The sequence below is a fragment of the Ambystoma mexicanum genome, chromosome 6p (genome assembly GCF_040938575.1).
Source record: "Ambystoma mexicanum isolate Mex_15411 chromosome 6p, UKY_AmexF1_1, whole genome shotgun sequence".
Classification (NCBI taxonomy): Eukaryota; Metazoa; Chordata; class Amphibia; order Caudata; family Ambystomatidae; genus Ambystoma; species Ambystoma mexicanum.
The window spans coordinates 1,502,662,871-1,502,680,448 of record NC_090935.1 but is presented as its reverse complement, the minus strand read 5'-3'; the positions used below and the strand labels follow the sequence as shown (position 1 = coordinate 1,502,680,448).

The 17,578-nt window shown below is 46.1% G+C and overlaps 1 protein-coding gene across 1 annotated transcript in view; it reads right to left on the bottom strand.

The window, feature by feature from the left end:
• BMP2K (BMP2 inducible kinase) overlaps nt 1-17,578 on the bottom strand; it is a 1,074,721-nt gene that overhangs the window by 181,665 nt on the left and 875,478 nt on the right. The window contains exon 12 of the mRNA XM_069626343.1: nt 7,671-7,760. Within this exon, the coding sequence (XP_069482444.1) occupies nt 7,671-7,760 (90 nt within the window). The remainder of the gene's footprint in view (nt 1-7,670; nt 7,761-17,578) is intronic.

The window sequence follows — 17,578 nt, the reverse complement described above, 5'->3', positions numbered from 1 at the left end:
TTGGGAGACGAAGGGAGTCTACACATGGGGAGACCTATATGATGGAGGCACCTTCAAAGAGTTCAGCTCACTGCAGAACGTAGATGGGCTGCCCACCAGCCAATATCTGTGGTACCGTAAGATACGTGAAATAGCAAGACATAAGTGGGACACTTGGCCAGAAGAACCCGAACCAGACCCTCTCACAACCCTACTATATAACCTAGGCGAGGGACAAAAACTGGTATCCCAGTTATACGGACATCTCAATGACAACCCTAATCCAAAAGGGGAGACCCTGAAGAGCAAATGGGAAATGGACATTGGCCAAGAAATGTCGGAAGGAGAATGGAGCAGAGCGTTAGTATTTCCTAAAACCGTATCCAGAAATCATAGATTTCGCTTCATACAACTAAACGTTCTACATCGGACTTACCTCACCCCACATAAACTAAGAACATTCAATAAGAACGCAAGCCCTAACTGCCCATGGTGCACAGCTGACAGAGCAGATCTCATACACATGTTCTGGGAATGCACTACAGTGCAATCCTTATGGGCAAAAATTAAACAGACCTATGAGAAGGCGAGCACCTCCAGCTACACTTGGACCCCTGGAGAATGCCTCTTGGGAACCTACCCCAGACCGGCTAAACTCAAGCATCGGGTGAAACTAATGGACTTAATGTGCATGATGGCAAAGAGACATATTGCCATGTCCTGGAAAAAGCCAGCGGGACCCAGACACACCGCCTGGCTCAAGGAACTTGTGCGATGGATTAATGCAGAAACGAGGGCATGGGAAGACAGTGTTGCCAGATCCACTGACAAGGCAAGCACCACCCTAGAAGCATGGAAGGAGATAACCAGAATTATAATCTACCCCTCAGATGATAAACCCCCATGAGCAAACATAATCTGGACTATGTAATACAGAGGATTTTGGAAACCCAAAAGGGAGGCCCCCTCAATACCCAAGGAAACTGCCGCACTGTAAACCCCCCACCCCCCTTCCACCGCAACACGCCCTTTTGGGGGTCCCGTAAATGGGCAACAGAGCCTAAACAAGGAGACAGTTATGTTATGTTATTGTTGGGAAAGTTCTCCCTTTTTCATTTTCTTATTCCTAACCTTTTTTCTTTTTTCTCTCTTCTTTCTTTCTTTTTGGCTCAGCTTTTACAGCTCAATGTATAACGTCAAAGGTATTGCATAAAATGGCACTGTCAACTCGCCATATGTCATTATGTTATGATAAATGGCAATAAACAAACTTGAAAATAAATACTATCCCGGAACAAGATACTAACACTTCAATACCAAGGCAGCAAGCCCTGCTGCACAGAAGCAGAGAAACTGGCAATCATCACCGAGCACCATAGGGGGATCATGTACGGCCCCGCCACGAGCAATGAGGCACAAGCCCAATATCTGCGATCAGCCCGACGGGACCCCCTGCTCCCACTGCTCGACGCCTTAGAACTCCCCATCACCATGGCAGAGGTAGCAGACACAATTCGGTCCCTGAAAAACACAGCCCCAGGCCCCGACGGTCTAACCGCTCAATTGTACACAAAGTTCTCCCGCATCCTGGTCCCCTACCTCACTTTGCTATACTACACCTTCTTGGACTCCGGCTTCGTCACCCCCTCAATGGAGGATTCCCTGACGGTACTCATATTGAAACCAGGGAGAAATCCAGAGCTCTGTTCCTCATACAGACCGATTACGCTACTGAACAACGACGCCAAAATCTTCTCCAAAATCCTGGCAAGCAGACTGGCGAAATACCTCCCAGAATTGATCCACCCAGTCCAGACAGGGTTCATCTTAGGCTGCAGCACCTTCGACAACACCAGGCGTACCCTAAACATCATTGAATCCGCTGGCAGGACGGGGGTGCAGATGGCAGTCCTGTCACTAGACACAAAGAATTCGATATGCTGGACAGGGGATGCATAGAGGAAATCCTAAAACACCTAGGCATCGGCCCAAGGTTCTGGAAATGGACCCCGACCAACTACCAGCACCTAACCACGGCACGGAGGTAAACGGCACCAAATCACCCAGAATCCAGATTACCAGAGGCACACGACAGGGCTGTCCGCTATCCCCGCTCATTTTTGCACTGTCCATGGAGCAGTTCGCCTGTAGAATCCAGCAAAACCCCTTAATAAGCGGGCTAACCGTGAGGGGGGAAGCTTACAAAATAGCCCTGTACGCAGACGACGTCCTACTAACCCTTACCAAGCCCAAATCCTCCCTGGAGGCGCTATGGAGCGAACTGGCCAGCTTCGGAGTGGCCTCAGGGTTCTCTGTCAATCTTGAAAAATCCACGGCACTTGGGATTAACACCTCAGAAGCCATGGTAGAAACCCTAGCCGCTACCCACCCCATCCAGTGGGTCAGCTCACACTAACTACTTGAGGGTACAGATTCCACACAGAATAGAGAAAGTGTACAAGTTAAACTTCCCCCCACTATTCAAGGAGCTGCAGTCAGACCTGTTAAGATGGCAAAAACAAGAAGTATCATGGCTGGGAAGAATAACGGCAGTAAAAATGAACTTGGTGCCAAGATTGCTCTACCACTGCCAGGCCCTCCCAATCTCCATCCCCAGGAAGGACCTACAGAAGCTCAAAACAAACATCATGAAATTCATCTGGCGGGGGGAGAAGCCGCAAATAGCCAGAAGGGTGATGATGAGAAGCAAGGGAACGGGAGGGCTGGGGGCTCCAGAAATGGACAGAAACTGCCTGGTGGCCCAGCTCTTACCAGCCTTCACCTGCAAACTAACCACCAACAGACCTCGCTGGATGAACCTAGAGGAGGACTGGTGCCGAGGCCCCCCAGAAGCACTCCTGCACATCATCAGACCCATCGACCCCCCCAAAGAGGGGCCCCTAACCGCGACCAAGAACACAGCGGAAAGCTGGAGGAAGGCAGCCTGGCGATGGAACTGCAGGAGCACAATAGGCCCCCTGTCCCCGATATGGGATAACCCAGACTTCACCCCCGGAATAGCACCCAATAATTTCGACTGCTGGAAGGCGGGAGGGCTGAAACATGTGGGAGACTTCTATGCGGATGGAACCCCGCTAACATTCGAAGAATGCAAGGGGAAATTTGGGGTGCCAGAAACTGAAAGATTTCGCTACTCGCAGATCCGACACTGGCTCTCGCACGAGTCAATGGAATCACAGAGAAGTAGAGAACTAACAGCTCTGGAACAAACGCTCACAACAGTCCCCCCCCCCCCCCCCCCCAGGGGGAAAATATCAGCCTTGTACGTACTACTGGACAGAGGAGACCCCAGCAAAAAGGAAGCCTACATGGAAAAGTGGGAAAGGGACATCAACAGAACAATTGAGACGGAAGAATGGGGGCATATCTGGACCAGAGTACAGAAGAGCTCTAAATGCGTTACCAATAAAGGGGTGATCAAAACTTGCTACAGATGGTTCTTAACCCCAGAGACCCTGAATAAGAGCAACCCAGCGATCTCCCCGCTGTGTTGGAGAGGATGTACAGACACAGGCACATTGTTTCACTTGCTTTGGACATGCCCGATGCCCACAAAGTACTGAAGGAGATTCTGGACCTCATTAAGCAGATCACAGGCCTGACGATTCCGTGGGACCCAGGAATAGTCCTACTGGGTAGCACAGAGGACGGCCAATTCCCGCTGACCGGCAATTTGGCAAACCTATGCACTCAACTTCTCACAGCTGCAAAGATATCTATAGCAAGGCTATGGAAACATCCAGAGGGCCCTGCAGTGAACCTGTGGTGGGCCAAATGTTGGGACATCCCAGTGGCGGAAAAAATAACTGCTATGCGCCTGGGAAATAGGAACAAGTTCTTCGACACCTGGGCCCCCTTCCTAGATGACGCTGAGCAGTTCCCCGGAATGGCAAGGAAACCACTGCCCCTCCGCTGGCTATCTAAATAGGACTAGTGAAATCCGAACCTCGGCCTGAGGCCTACACCGAACAAACCCCCCGGGTGCTGTTAACTCAGAATCAGGAGCAGTGGCGTGCAATGCGCAGCCCCCAATGAGCCCCCACCTCAGACAATGACCAGCCAGGCCTCCCTGCGAAAAGCAACTGTCCAAAACAGGACCCCCATGACCTACAGCACCCCTGCATGTCCCGCCCGCCCCGCTCCCACTATCCCCCCTATCCGCACTTGGTTATGTTTTTGATTTATTGTGTTTCATCTCTGTATGAATCGCCCGATAATCGATCTTATGCTCTTGAGATGTCTGTTTACTATTAAAATCAAATAAAAAGATTGGTTGAAGAAAAAAAAAACGACAAGGGGAGTGTGGATTTGTCACAGACACTGACCGATGACAGGTTTTGTAGGCTTTAAATCAAGTATAAGGAGGTTACATTTTTAGATTTTTTGAATGACTTTCTAGTTCCAACGATTTGCTGTGGAAAAAGGGAACTGAAGAAAATGGCAGCAACAGCTCAGTAAAAGCACACCAATTAAATCGTCCCTGCATGGGTTGAACTCAATGTGATGAACAGGTGGGGGCCGAAGCTGTACAGCACCACCTGAAAAAACTGTCTGTGCAGAATACATGGAGTGGGATATTTCAGAAGAGGAGGGATCTGTGGGAGGAATGTGTTCATTAGAAATACAAATTCAACAAAGGTCATTCACAAAGAAAAGTCTGGCATCAGGGCAAAAGGTTCATCACCTGTCGGACACTATTACAAATGTCAATGGCAAATTCCATGTAAGTGAAATTAGGTCTGCTTTGTCACATGCCCTTCAATTACAGGTATTAGGAAATCCCTTGAAACCAATATTGGTTATTCTGATTTATTGGTTTCAGTATGAATTTCAAAGCAGTACAACGTGGTATTGCAAAAACTGAGCCAAGGAAAAGAAAAAGCACTGCAAGACTCATACCACAATCCATCTAGGAAAAGAAGATCAGCAAAACATCATCTTTGTAAATGCAACGACTAGCAGATGATGTGCTATTTTTTATAAACCGTTCCCAGCCAGGTTTCTAATGGGACTGTAGCAGCGTACAATCAAACACTAGCTTGTAAAGCATGTACACCTATACTCGATTATTTTTTAACTCTGTTTATTGTATATATGTATTAAGTATACCTCATAAGGATGCCAATATAACAGTTTTACAAAAGAAACATGTAACAATAACAAGAGGGCAGAGAGCATATTCATGATACTACACGTTACAAGAAGAGTAACCATTGTATAGGTGCACAAATGATGCACATAACCAAGTCGGAGGAGACCAGTGGGTGGTAGGCATCCTACAATATAGTATGTACTATACAGTCCACACGGCCAAACCTCACACAGCTCCATAAATTATTTCCCAAACAATTATGTATGCAGTGCATGTTTCTCAAGGAGGTCTATCATCGGAATGGCAAAACATAGCTGGTAAAAGGGTGTGCAGTCATAACATCGAATTAATAAAGTCGAATTACAATAATGTACATTTCTTATTTTTTTATTTATATGTGTTTTTTGGGTTCCGCGAGTAAAAAAAGGGGTAAAACAAAAAAAAGAAATCGAATAAAAAACGCAATAAAAAAGAAATTAGATTTTTTTGTTTTCGACTTTATGACTTTCAACTTTATTGATTTCGACTTAATGACTATAAACCTTGTAAAAGAGCAATGCAAGCTTCCATGATTGTCATAGGCTCCCATGGCCTGTTTTCAGGGCTCTGTACTATACTACTGACTCAGCTGTAGACCATTTCTTCACATCTCCCCACCACAGCCTGCAAAGTGGGCCAGTGTCCAGCTTCCATGACATGGCAATCCGCCTTTTGGCTATTATACAAGCTTGATCCATTAATTTCACCACACGTCTAACCTTCTTAGGACGGGATTAGAAACCAAGCAGACATTCAGCGGGAGACCAGCTATATCTACACACTCCAAATCCCCTCCAATGTTTATATTCTCCGTTCCCAAAAGGCTTGAATGATTGGGCACTGCAGGAACATGTGTATAAAGTCTGCAGGTTCACTGCTATACCACAGGCAGTTTGGAGACACCGGTTTATTGAATTTCACAAGGCTATGTGGGGTCATGTAAGTTCTATGAAGTACATCCAATTGTAACAGTCGAAAACGTGCATTTCTAGAGACCCGTTTCAAAAACACCAATGCAAAGTTGCACTGTTTATCATCCAGCGTGTAACCTAGATCAACTTCCCATGCTACTTTGATCCGCAAGACTCTGTGCTCGCTCCAGATATCAAACTGATATATTCTGGACACAGTCTTCCATCCATCTTCAAGTTCATATGGTAGGGATAATAGGTTGTTGTGTTTGGGCTCCTCAAGCCACACTGACCATTTCACTCTGGTGATTTTAGTGAGTCTCATACATCTCAGAAATTGTCCCTTGTTTATCCTGTAATCGTTCACTACTTCTGAGAATTCCATAATTACTCCACTCTTGACAACATCACCCCATCTAACAAGGCCCAAATCCTCCCATTTTCTGAAGATATTAACATCATGTCTATCAGAGCTCATGCTCGTTGAAAGAGAAATGTGTGGGGAGTATGCATTTTCTTATTTAAGGATTTTCATTATTCTACCCTATATCTCTCTGCCTAGTGTCAAGAGGTAGGGTCTATCTTGAAAGCAACCCTCCGAGATCCACAGGAAATCCTTGAGTAGCAGTGGTTTTATGGTTGCCGGCATCAAAATACTATCCAGTGCCATATCATCTGCTAGTCACCATGCCAGGTACTATAAATGGGCAGCCAGGTAGTACATTTCAAACCATGGTAGCTGCACTGTCCCATTCTCATGCACAGTGTTGATAGTGCAATTTAAGTCTCTTCCAGCCCCAGAGAAACCCCCTAATATGCAAATCTAAGGCCCTAAAGAATGCACTAGGTATAAAGAACAGGACAATAGTGAAACAATATAACAAAGGGGGTACCAACACCATTTTAACCCTTGCCTAACCTTCCCCGAGAGCGCCAGGCCACTACAAAAGCCCATTGACTGTTATTCCATCTAATGCTCGAACCCTGTTATGCGCATGCATGTGCACAGCTTGGTGCCAGAGGTTTATTGCCAGGGCACCCCACCCATGATCCACAGAACAGTAAAATGACCAACGCTGAATATTTGTTCAACAGTGGCTTCCTCCAACGACTGACAGCCCGACAATGTAACATAAAAACGACATTATTTCTTAGAAACACCCCTACATTTCCACTCTCCCTATTCAGCAGAAAAATAAACACACATTTCCACCAACCCACCACTGCAAATGAATTTAACGTCTTAGCAATGTGGATTTAGCCCTTATTCATCACACATCCTTAGGTTACTTTGCTTCCTACTGTTTCATACATTCATCCTCATAAATGTGAGCCAAGTCCCTAAATGCAGAGTCCTATCTAGGACTATTGAAGCAATAGCAAATATTGAGCAGACTAACACTGCTGATACTAACAGTACGCACTGATTTTAATTTCACACATTCAATAATTTTGTTTTCAGAAAGACTTCAATTTAATGAGAGAAATTGAGTTTTGGAGAGGGGAGCTCCTCTTTAAATTCATGTTAAGCTTGACCAGTCAACAACCCCTCCCACCACCCCACTCTCTGTCTATCTCGCTTAGTGGCATTAATGTAAGCATACAAACTATATATGTATAGCACTTACCATAGCAGGATATGAAGGATGCTGCTGTTGATAAATCGACTGCATCAAAAACTGCTGCTGAAGTATCTGATGATGTATGGCTTGATTACACTAATGAGAAAAACAAGCGTTTAGTCTCATTTCACTGCTTTACACTAAACCATTAACAGGAACCAGTTCATCTTTAAAGGTCACACAGAAATGAACACTACAGTTTTTATTAACATTTGATTCACCAAATAAGGAATCACACAGATTAGCATAATCTATGCAGAGTAGGATGTCAGATTTTGTTTTAGTTTCTGCATAGTGACACAAACATTCAAAATAAAACATTGGTGTTTTGGCATAAAGAGTACATTTATTTTCACAGAATAACAAATCCATACATCACGCCAGTTCCAGGACAGCACACACACTTTAATCTCCACCCAAGAGTGGTCAAATGTTGATTGTTGAGGTCAGTCTCTACCTTGGGACTGAGTTGGCATTTTCTCTTACAGAGATGGAAAACTCTATCCATGTTTTGGTGGGTTTAAAACTATATAACAAAAAACATACCTGAAATATGAGTGTTTTGGCAATCAAACACAGATGCCACAGTGCAGCCCAGTAGTTATCCCTGGAAGTTCCCCTCTACTTACCACAGAGCAATACATTGTAGGTATGCAAATTAGCTGAAAAGCTTACATGTTTGCTCCAAGTGAGAAGAGTGTCAAGTCTTGTGGGGGCAGCACTTTCAAAATTGCTTTTCAACCAAAGACAGCTCTCAAGGATGTGAGCGACTACATATGTTTAACCTTGATTAGGGTTCATAACTGTGGTACAGTCTGACGTGCTTGGGATGAGATACAAAAGAAAGCGTCAATTTGCTTGTAATATGTATTTGGCTATTCACTGCCATGGCCATACTGATTGCCTCTACATTACATTATTGTGGCCAGGGCAGAAATCGAGAAGACAGTAATTGTTGGTTCGTTGCTAGTGTAGAAGATTTTTCTTCACATTTAACACTTAATGCTACTTAAAAAAATTATGATGTGTTTATAAGGGTTGGTTCAAAATGTATTTACCCTTACAACCCCAAAGATGTTCTGCTTGCTCCAAGACAACCATGACTGAAGACATAGTTAGAACACATGAAACTTTATGCATTTCCCTAAGGCCTTTCACAGAACTCAAACAGACCTCCAATGATGCAGCATCATCACTCACATGGCGCTGCTGGCAAGGAGAGTATTGAGAGTTTCTAAAACAGGTGGTGCAGGAGCTTAGTGGGGGACTTCTGAGGTATGAACCCTGCATCCTAGGCATTTTCACTTCGTGCTCAGGGGAGGACTGGTACGAGTGATCTTGTGGACCTTACACCTGGCTCTAACCTATAAGGCTGAGGAAACCGAAACAAGGCTGCTAGAGCCCTCTCACACTCTTTGTTCTCTTTTTGAATAGTTTGAGGAAAAAATATGGACAATGTATTCTGTAATGCAACAATTTAGTAACGGTTTTTGACATTGAAAATATAATCAGGTTTTATTTCTAGCACGTTTATTAGGTTGGGTAGCACAATGCTCTACCTTTGCTGGAGTAATTTAATTTACTCAAAAATAAACATGAGGATGAGAGCATGGTAGATACAGTTTTAGTTTTAGATATACATTCTTAACTATGAATGCCTTTTCATTAACATGGCATATAACTATTTACTTTTTCCCCTTCTTCAAATGCAAGCTTAATGTATTCATTTTGACTACAAATTGGCAAAGACAACTTGGCCAAAATATTCCTGTTTAGTTTGTTTTCTTCCTTTAGTCCTTTCAATCCATCAGATATTTACTTTACCCTTCCATTACACACTGTCAGGCACAGCCTGAGTGGATAAATACTCCTGTCACTCCATTCACAACACTATCTTGTGTCCTCCTACCCCCTATTAGCACTATATCTAGATAAAATGCACATTTATAATAAGAGATTGGGTAGTGAAAGTGATTTTCCACCAACCTGGACTTTAATTTCAACTTGTTCCTCAACCCCTGCATTGGAGTGACTTTCACAGGAGTGACTCTTTCATTGCCGCCATCTCCCACCTATTCTCCACTGCCAAATGAGCACACACTAATATTGTATTTTTCTGAGACTTTAATGTCCCAGAGTCTCACGCTGATCACCACACTCTAAACATGCTTTTTACATTGAACTGATCCATGGAATTGTGTGCTCGACCCCACACACAAAGACAACACCCTACACTGAGTCTTTACATCACCCCCCCTCCATTTCCTGTGCATACCCTACTCCACTCGACTAGTCAGACAGTAGGGTGGCTCCATAGTCAATCACCCACAGCCCACAACGGTCAAGCTAAACACCCACTCGCACAGCGTCGCTCATTCAAAAACATCTGCGTTAATGAGCTAGAAGAATTCAACAACTCTCTTATGTATCTGGTGAAAGCTCCCTAAAAACTACACGGGATAAGACCAAACAATCTTCCACATGATACACCCCCAAGCTTACCTCCAGAAAATGCTCAATCAGATTCCTAGAGAAATGGTGGCGCAATAACTATAACCAACTCAATATAATCTCACCAACCTCAAATCTCTCAGCGCCAACCATAGGATTCGGACCAAAGCAGCCTACTATGCCACCATCATCGTGGCAGCCTCTAACTGGACAAAAACCCTCTTTGAAGGAGTAAAGCATTGTACCAAACCCTCATCTGATCCCGGATGTGCCAGCAAATGAGGAACAATTCGACAGATTAAACAATTATTTTATTGAAAAACTAGACAAAATCCAACAGATCTTTAAATCAACCTCCCACACCATTAGCCCCCATCCCCCAACTGCTCTCAACACCACACACTGCCCCCGTGGACTGAATTCTCTCCTCTCTCCCCTATACCTCTTGAAAACAATTGCCCCCCTCAAAACTACTTACTACTCCGACAATATCATCCTGACCTCCATCAAAGCACTCCTCAGCATCAATAATGCCTCCCCTTACAGAAGCGTAATTCTGAAGATTGGTCTCATATCCTGCAGATGCTTGCCGCTGTAGCAAGCTTTGTTCGAAGTGTGTTAAGTACTTCTGTCATCACTCACACGCAGGAGGTTTTCTCACCAGTGGGTACTTTTCAGAAGCTCAGATAGCTGAACTCATTAGTGGAACTTCATTTTTTGTCAATTTAGATCTTCCTGTTAATAATAATATTGCAGTTTCTAGCGAAGCTTTGTTACGTCTTAAAAAGAACAAGTTCCGAACAGAACTTTATGGTCATGTTCAAAAGGAATTTTTAAAATCTAACAGGGCTTGCAAGTAAAAATCATGCTTATTTTTAGATGATGCAGAAAATAAAGGTTTGTTCAGGTAGGTTGCTACTAAATTTAGCCGGGACGTACTCATGCTTACCATTACAATAGCTCAGCGGGTGACCAAAAAGATTACAGAAGATCTAGACAACCAAGAACGCATTTTTCTGAATATCTTGATTATTGAGGCTAAAAATAAACTTGACAGTCAAAACAACCAGCAGAATTGAAGATTGCCATCAACAAAAAAGACCAATAAAGAAGAAATGAGTCACTTTTTCAAATACCTACTCCAGAAATTCCGATGGAGAACAATGCTGGTCCAAGTCACAACTTTGGTGGACAACATTTTCTAGAAAGGGGAGGCCGCAGGATATTCCAACAGGGACCAGTCCATCAGGATATGCTGCTACAAGAATTCCATCCCCGCATACGGGAATATTGCAGATAGTGAACAAACTGCCTATTTATAATTTATCCACATGTACATTAGATACTGTGGAGATGTCCGTATTAGAACGTGGCCTTACTTTTGTTCCACTCAGACTCTAAGTCCTATGCAATTGACTATGGAAGTCAAACAATTCCTGCGGATAGTGAGACCTATGGCATTTATTTCCAATAAAGATATTGAATATGGGCGTGATGTCACAGGGTTACATCTTAAATCTACTTTTAGCCCCAATAACTCAGATATGTTGACTGAAACGCTCACATTTGAGAAGTTGGTTCTATCAGGCTTGGAGCAAATTACCAACTTGCGGTTTAGAAACAGTCAGCCTAAATTTAAGCTTACAGAATTCCAAGCTACTGATTACATTAACACTTCAGAATGACATACTCCTCTATTTTACATCCCTCCAAATTCAAAAGGATGCAGGAACACCCCTGGGCGGCCAATTGTGTTAAGTTGTGGCTCCATTTTAGAGTCATTATCCAAATATGTTGATTGTTTCATTAAATCACTAGCATTTGCCACCCCACCTTTGTGGAAGAACCTAGAGATGTTATTAAGTTAGTGGAAGTCCTACCATTTGATCCAGCTAGTCACAATGGATATAGAGGCGCTCTTTACAAATTTTCCACAAGATAAAGCAATTACCATTGTAGAGCATGTATTAAATAAACGTCCTGTGCCCCATAATGTATCGTCTGAGATTTTGACAGCATCTGCCACTTTGATGCTCAACATTTTTTTATGCTTAAAGATGAATACTATCTGCAGAGCAAAGGGACCACCATGGGCTACACCTTCGCTCCACACTTTGAATGTATATGGCAGCACTTGAAGAACATTTTATTTTGAACACCAATGGACTTTTTTTCAATCCATCTCACTTTTTCGAAGGTACATATTTATCATTTGAAATGACAGTGTCCATAAACTTGCTGAATTTGCAGAATGATAAACAATTTGGACCCCATCTTAAAGTTTACGCATGAACATGACCCTTTCTCTATATCCTTTCTTGAAGGATTTTTTAGCGTGATGGTCATTTTGAGACAGAACTGTTTTGCAAAAAGACTGAGCGTAATACCAAGCTCCACTTATCAACATCCTAAAGGTTTACTTTGGAGTTTGCCTTATGGCATGTTTTTACGATTTCAGCAAAATTGTACTGATGTCTTGAAATTTAATTTTCATGCTGATATCCTCCAGCAAAGGTTGCTAGCCCGAGGCTAACCCGGAAACTGGTACAACGTTGTCAGAAGAGAGAAAGATTCAGCAACCGGGAAGAACTCTTATCCACTGAATGCACACGCCAAAAATCAGATTGGTTGATATGTGCAATCACTTACTGACAACAGGGCAATGCCCTTCGCAGTTCAATTGTAAAAAAAAAACTTGAGTTTTACATACATTGTATAGATCTTTTGTCAAGCCGTTCATTGTTTTTAAAAAAAAAGGCAACAGCCACAAACAAAAACTTGTCAAAGCCTGTAGGAATACAGACCGGCAGTCAGATATATTGGATGTTTTCAACAATCCAGTTAAGGGATATGATCCATGCACTCAGTGTGTGGCCTGCAAGTATTTGAAAAAGGTTACATCCATTGATTACGAGAGAGAAACATGGCACATAGCACCCACGCTTGTTTACGACATGTAAAAACAGCAATGTAATTTATGTTACTAGCTGTCCAGGTAACAAAATGTACAATGGAAAAACATCTGGAGCCGTGCATTTATTCTGAAATGTGCACCACTGAAAAATTCACGCAAGAACAATAAATGTGCTATTAACTTTGAATGTGGTAGAGTTGGCCCATAAAGTGGAGGATTCGACATGGTGTTGCAAAGAGCAAGCCAGGAGAGCTAAAAGTGAAATGTTGGCAACCAAATTGTCCGATAAAGAACAATTATGGATCGGAACCCTCGAGTCTCGAAGGACAGAAGCCCCTCCCCCCTGCGGCCCCGCGGAAATCTAAGGCGAGCCCGGGCCCGAGCGAGGCCTATAGAGGGCCCTGGCGACCCCCGGCCGGCAGTTCCCGCCCCGGCCCTGAACCACCTGGCGGCGGCGGGGCGACCCTGGGGGCAGACGCGGCTGACCCGGGTGCGGGAGGTGGACGCACCAGAAAAGCGGAGGACCTCGCTTCAAAAAAAATAAATAAATAAATAAAAGAAAGGAGAAAGGAGCGAGTGGATTCAGGCGGCGGCGCAGGAGACAGGCGGTGCCTCTCGCAGGCCAGAACGTGCCACATGCAAACTCCCACGGGGAGGTAAGGAGGTCCGGTCCGGGGCTAGGCAACCTCCGGGAGAGTGAGACTATCAAAGGGGGAAGCAGGAGAAAGGCGGGGGTGAGCCCCCGGCGTGCAGGCGAACCCCGAAGGGGCCTGGGGCAACAAGGCTTCCCCCGTGCAGTGCACTCCCCAGCCGCGCTCAAGGGGCATACGAGGCCCGGCTGAAAGAGAGCACCCCCAGTAGGCCACGCGAAAGGACAGGCTAAGGGCCCTGAGACCTCTCCTTCACGCGAACACCCCCGGGGGCAACAAACACTGTCACGGCTTCGAAGGGAGGGAAGTCGAACCATTTGAGGATCGAGAGGTGTGGGGGGATCCCTGGGGAGACGAATCTCCCGGGGCTGCGTCCCTGCCCTTTTGCCCCAAGGCAGACATGGCCCCCCCTTCAAGAGGGAGATAAGCAGGCCGCATCGCCCACAAAGATCGGGGGGTAGCCCCCGGGGAACAGAGGAACCCGGGGAGAGCCTATGACCTGGAGAGAAACCTTACAAAAGTTCCGCCGCCCGCCTCCCGAGCCCCTGACAGCCCCTGAAATGGAGGCCCAAACGCAACGGGAATCCGCGGATGCAAGCACAGTCACCAGGGGTATGGCGGCCCTATTGGAGGAAATCAGAGGCTTCAGGGCAGATATTACCCTAAGACTGGACACCCTAGACAAAAAGGTGGACAATATCGATGACAGGGTCCAGGCATTGGAGAACACTACAGCCTCGAGCGACATCTTCGAGACACAATTTGACATGCGCCTGTCCGAGCTCGAGAGAAGAGAAGAGAAATGTTCCTTAAAAATTGACGACTTGGAGAATAGGGAACGCCGCTGTAACTTGCGCTTCCTAGGTTTCCCGGAACACGACGGTGAAACGCAAGCGGACATTATCAAGGCAGTTAACGAGGTAATAAGAGTGCTGTTTGAGGGGGCCAACACCAACGAACCTACCATCGACAGGGCCCACAGAGCGGGGGCATCCTCCAGAGGCCCCAGATCTGTCTTGGTCCGCTTTCACTACTTCTCTGAAAAAAGCAGGATCCTCGAACTGGCTCGCAAAAAGGGCCCAGTGGAATGGGAAGGGGCCCAGATCTCGGTGTATCAAGACCTGTCGGCCTTCACCCTTGCAAGACGTCGCCTTTGCTCCCCGCTGACAAAAATGCTCCAAGCCAAGGGAATCCGATACAGGTGGGGGTACCCATTTTCACTCTCTTTCGAGTTCGAGGGCTATAAATACGCCTTGATCACTGAAGGCGATATCCAGAGAGTATCTGGCGAACTACTAGACAATGCAAATACGGAGCTGGGAGACCGGGACCAGGAGCGTGCCCCGACGGGCCCAAAAGGGAATAAAGCTCCAAAAGAAAGGCACAGAGTTCGAGGCCAGAGGAAATTCAGGAGAGTGGCCCCAACGTCGCCAGACCAGCAAGGTAGCTGAAAAGCGCTAATGGAGCCCGACGAATAACTCCTCAATTGACACTGTGAAGGGAGGGTGATGTTACAATTCATGAATCGCATTGATCCTGGGGGTGGGGGGGGGCTCGAGTTGTTGTTTATGTAGAGTTAATGAGCCCGGAGGGGGGAGACATTGGTGGCCTGGTCGGGGTTTCTGGACAATGCCACGACACAACCAGGCGGGAAGGGGGGGCGGAGGAGGGGGAGTTGGGTTGTTGGGGGTACAGTTATGGTGCGCCAAGTTTTAGGGATTCTCTTGCACCCCAGGGGCTGTCTCGAGCCGGTTATGTGTTGCTAAAGCATTGGGGGAGTAATAACGCTTGCTGTGTTGAAAATGGAGGTATGAGCTTCGATCCGCATTCTAATGGATGATTCACTCCAATCCTTGACAGTGGGGACACTGAATGTCCGTGGACTAAACTCGCCTACGAAGAGGTTGCTACTTATAAGGGAATTTGTGAGGATGAGGCTACACTTCCTCTTCGTGCAGGAGACTCATTGGGTTCGGGGGAAGGAGCCTAAGCTCAAGGCCAAAACAATAGATCAGGTGTATATGGCTTCTACCCAGGCAAAGAAAAGAGGAGTAGCTCTACTGGTGTCCCCCGGGGCCCATTTTGGGTTTAAAGCCTCACAGACAGACCCTGAGGGGCGGTATCTCATAGTAAAGGGAGATGTACGAGGCCGTTTGTTCACCTCGGTTTGCATATACGCCCCAAACGAAGCGCAGGACACCTTCTGGGAGAGTATGAAAGGGAAAATAATGGCATTTGCTGAGGGTACCCTTCTGGTGGCGGGGGATTTCAATATGGTGCTTTGCCCCGAGAGGGATAGGAAATCCGTGAATCCTTGCCCTAACATCTGTCACTACAAAAAGCTGGCGCTGACCTTTCCGGAAGTGAATGGGGAGCTGGGTTTAAGTGATACTTGTACACCTAAGAAAGGTCGGCACCCTGGTTACACATTCTATTCAAAACCACATGCTGTTTTTTCACGTATAGACTACATCCTGGTAGATTCCTCGCTGCAGGGAGAGGTCTCGAGCTCAGGAGTAGAGACCGTCCCTTGGACGGACCATGATATGGTAAAGATTAGGATTGGCCTTCCCCCTCCCCCGACAGCCGGATCCAGGTGAAGCTGTAACGACCTTCTCCTACAGGACAGGGAGATACGCCAAACCCTCCTAACAGCCATAGAAGACTACTTTACCCTTAACGACAACGGGGAGGTTGGCACCATGGGAGTATGGGAGGCATTTAAGGCAACTATTAGAGGCACCCTTATAGGCATAGGGGCGGGGAGAAAGAGGGAGAGGGACCGCGAAGAGAAGGTGCTTAAGGGCAAGATAGAGGCTATTCAACCGGGAGGGAAGTTGAAAACACAGATGTTTCCTGGGCAGTGGGAGGAATTGCAGGGGCTGCGAGACAGGTTGGCCGACCTTCAGGTGGGACAAGTGGAAAGGAAGCTCTCATTTTTGAAACAAAAGTACATGGAAAAGGGGGAAAAGGCCGATAAGATATTGGCCTGGAGACTCTGTGAACTTAGGAAAAGCAGGAGGGTGAATTCAATCCACACCCCGGAAGGGGACTCAACCGCGAGGGACTCCAAAATAGCAGAACAATTCAGGCTATATTATGAAAAACTATATTGCACAGAATATTCGGGGGATGGGAGGGACATTGACAGATTCTTGTATTCCCTCCCGGTCCCGGGCCTCCTCCCCGACAAAGCTGAGGCGCTAGAAATACCCATTTCCCCCGAAGAAGTAGTAGATACTATAACTTCTTTAAAGAGCGGCACTGCCCCGGGAGATGATGGCTTCACAGTCAAGTTTTACAAGACCTATAGGTCTACACTTGCCCCATTCTTGGCTAAAATGTTCAATGCTGCATTGGACCAAGGTACTCTCCCACCCACGATGATGTCAGCTTTAATTGTAGTCCTACCTAAAGAGGGCAAGGATCCCGCTTATTGCCAACCTTATCGCCCCATATCACTCCTTAATACCGACGTTAAAATTCTGGCCAAACTCCTGGCGAATAGACTAGCAAAGCACCTCCCAACCCTAGTACATGGTGATCAAGTGGGCTTCATCCCGGGGCGCCAGGGGTCAGATAATATAAGGAAAACCCTCGACCTTATGCACGAGGCAACTAGACAGGGAGTGGAGGGGTACCTCCTCTCGCTAGACTCAGAAAAGGCCTTCGACCGTGTCGAGTGGCCTTACATGGGCAAGGTTCTCCGGAAGATGGGTCTGGGAGAAAACTTTTGTGGGTGGGTCACGACACTATACAACTCGCCCTCGGCGAGAGTGTTGGTTAACGGGGGTACCTCAGAGCCCTTTTCCCTTTCCAGAGGCACCCCGGCAAGGCTGTCCCCTGTCGCCTCTATTGTATGCCCTGGCAATGGAGCCCCTGGCCATAGCGGTCAGGAA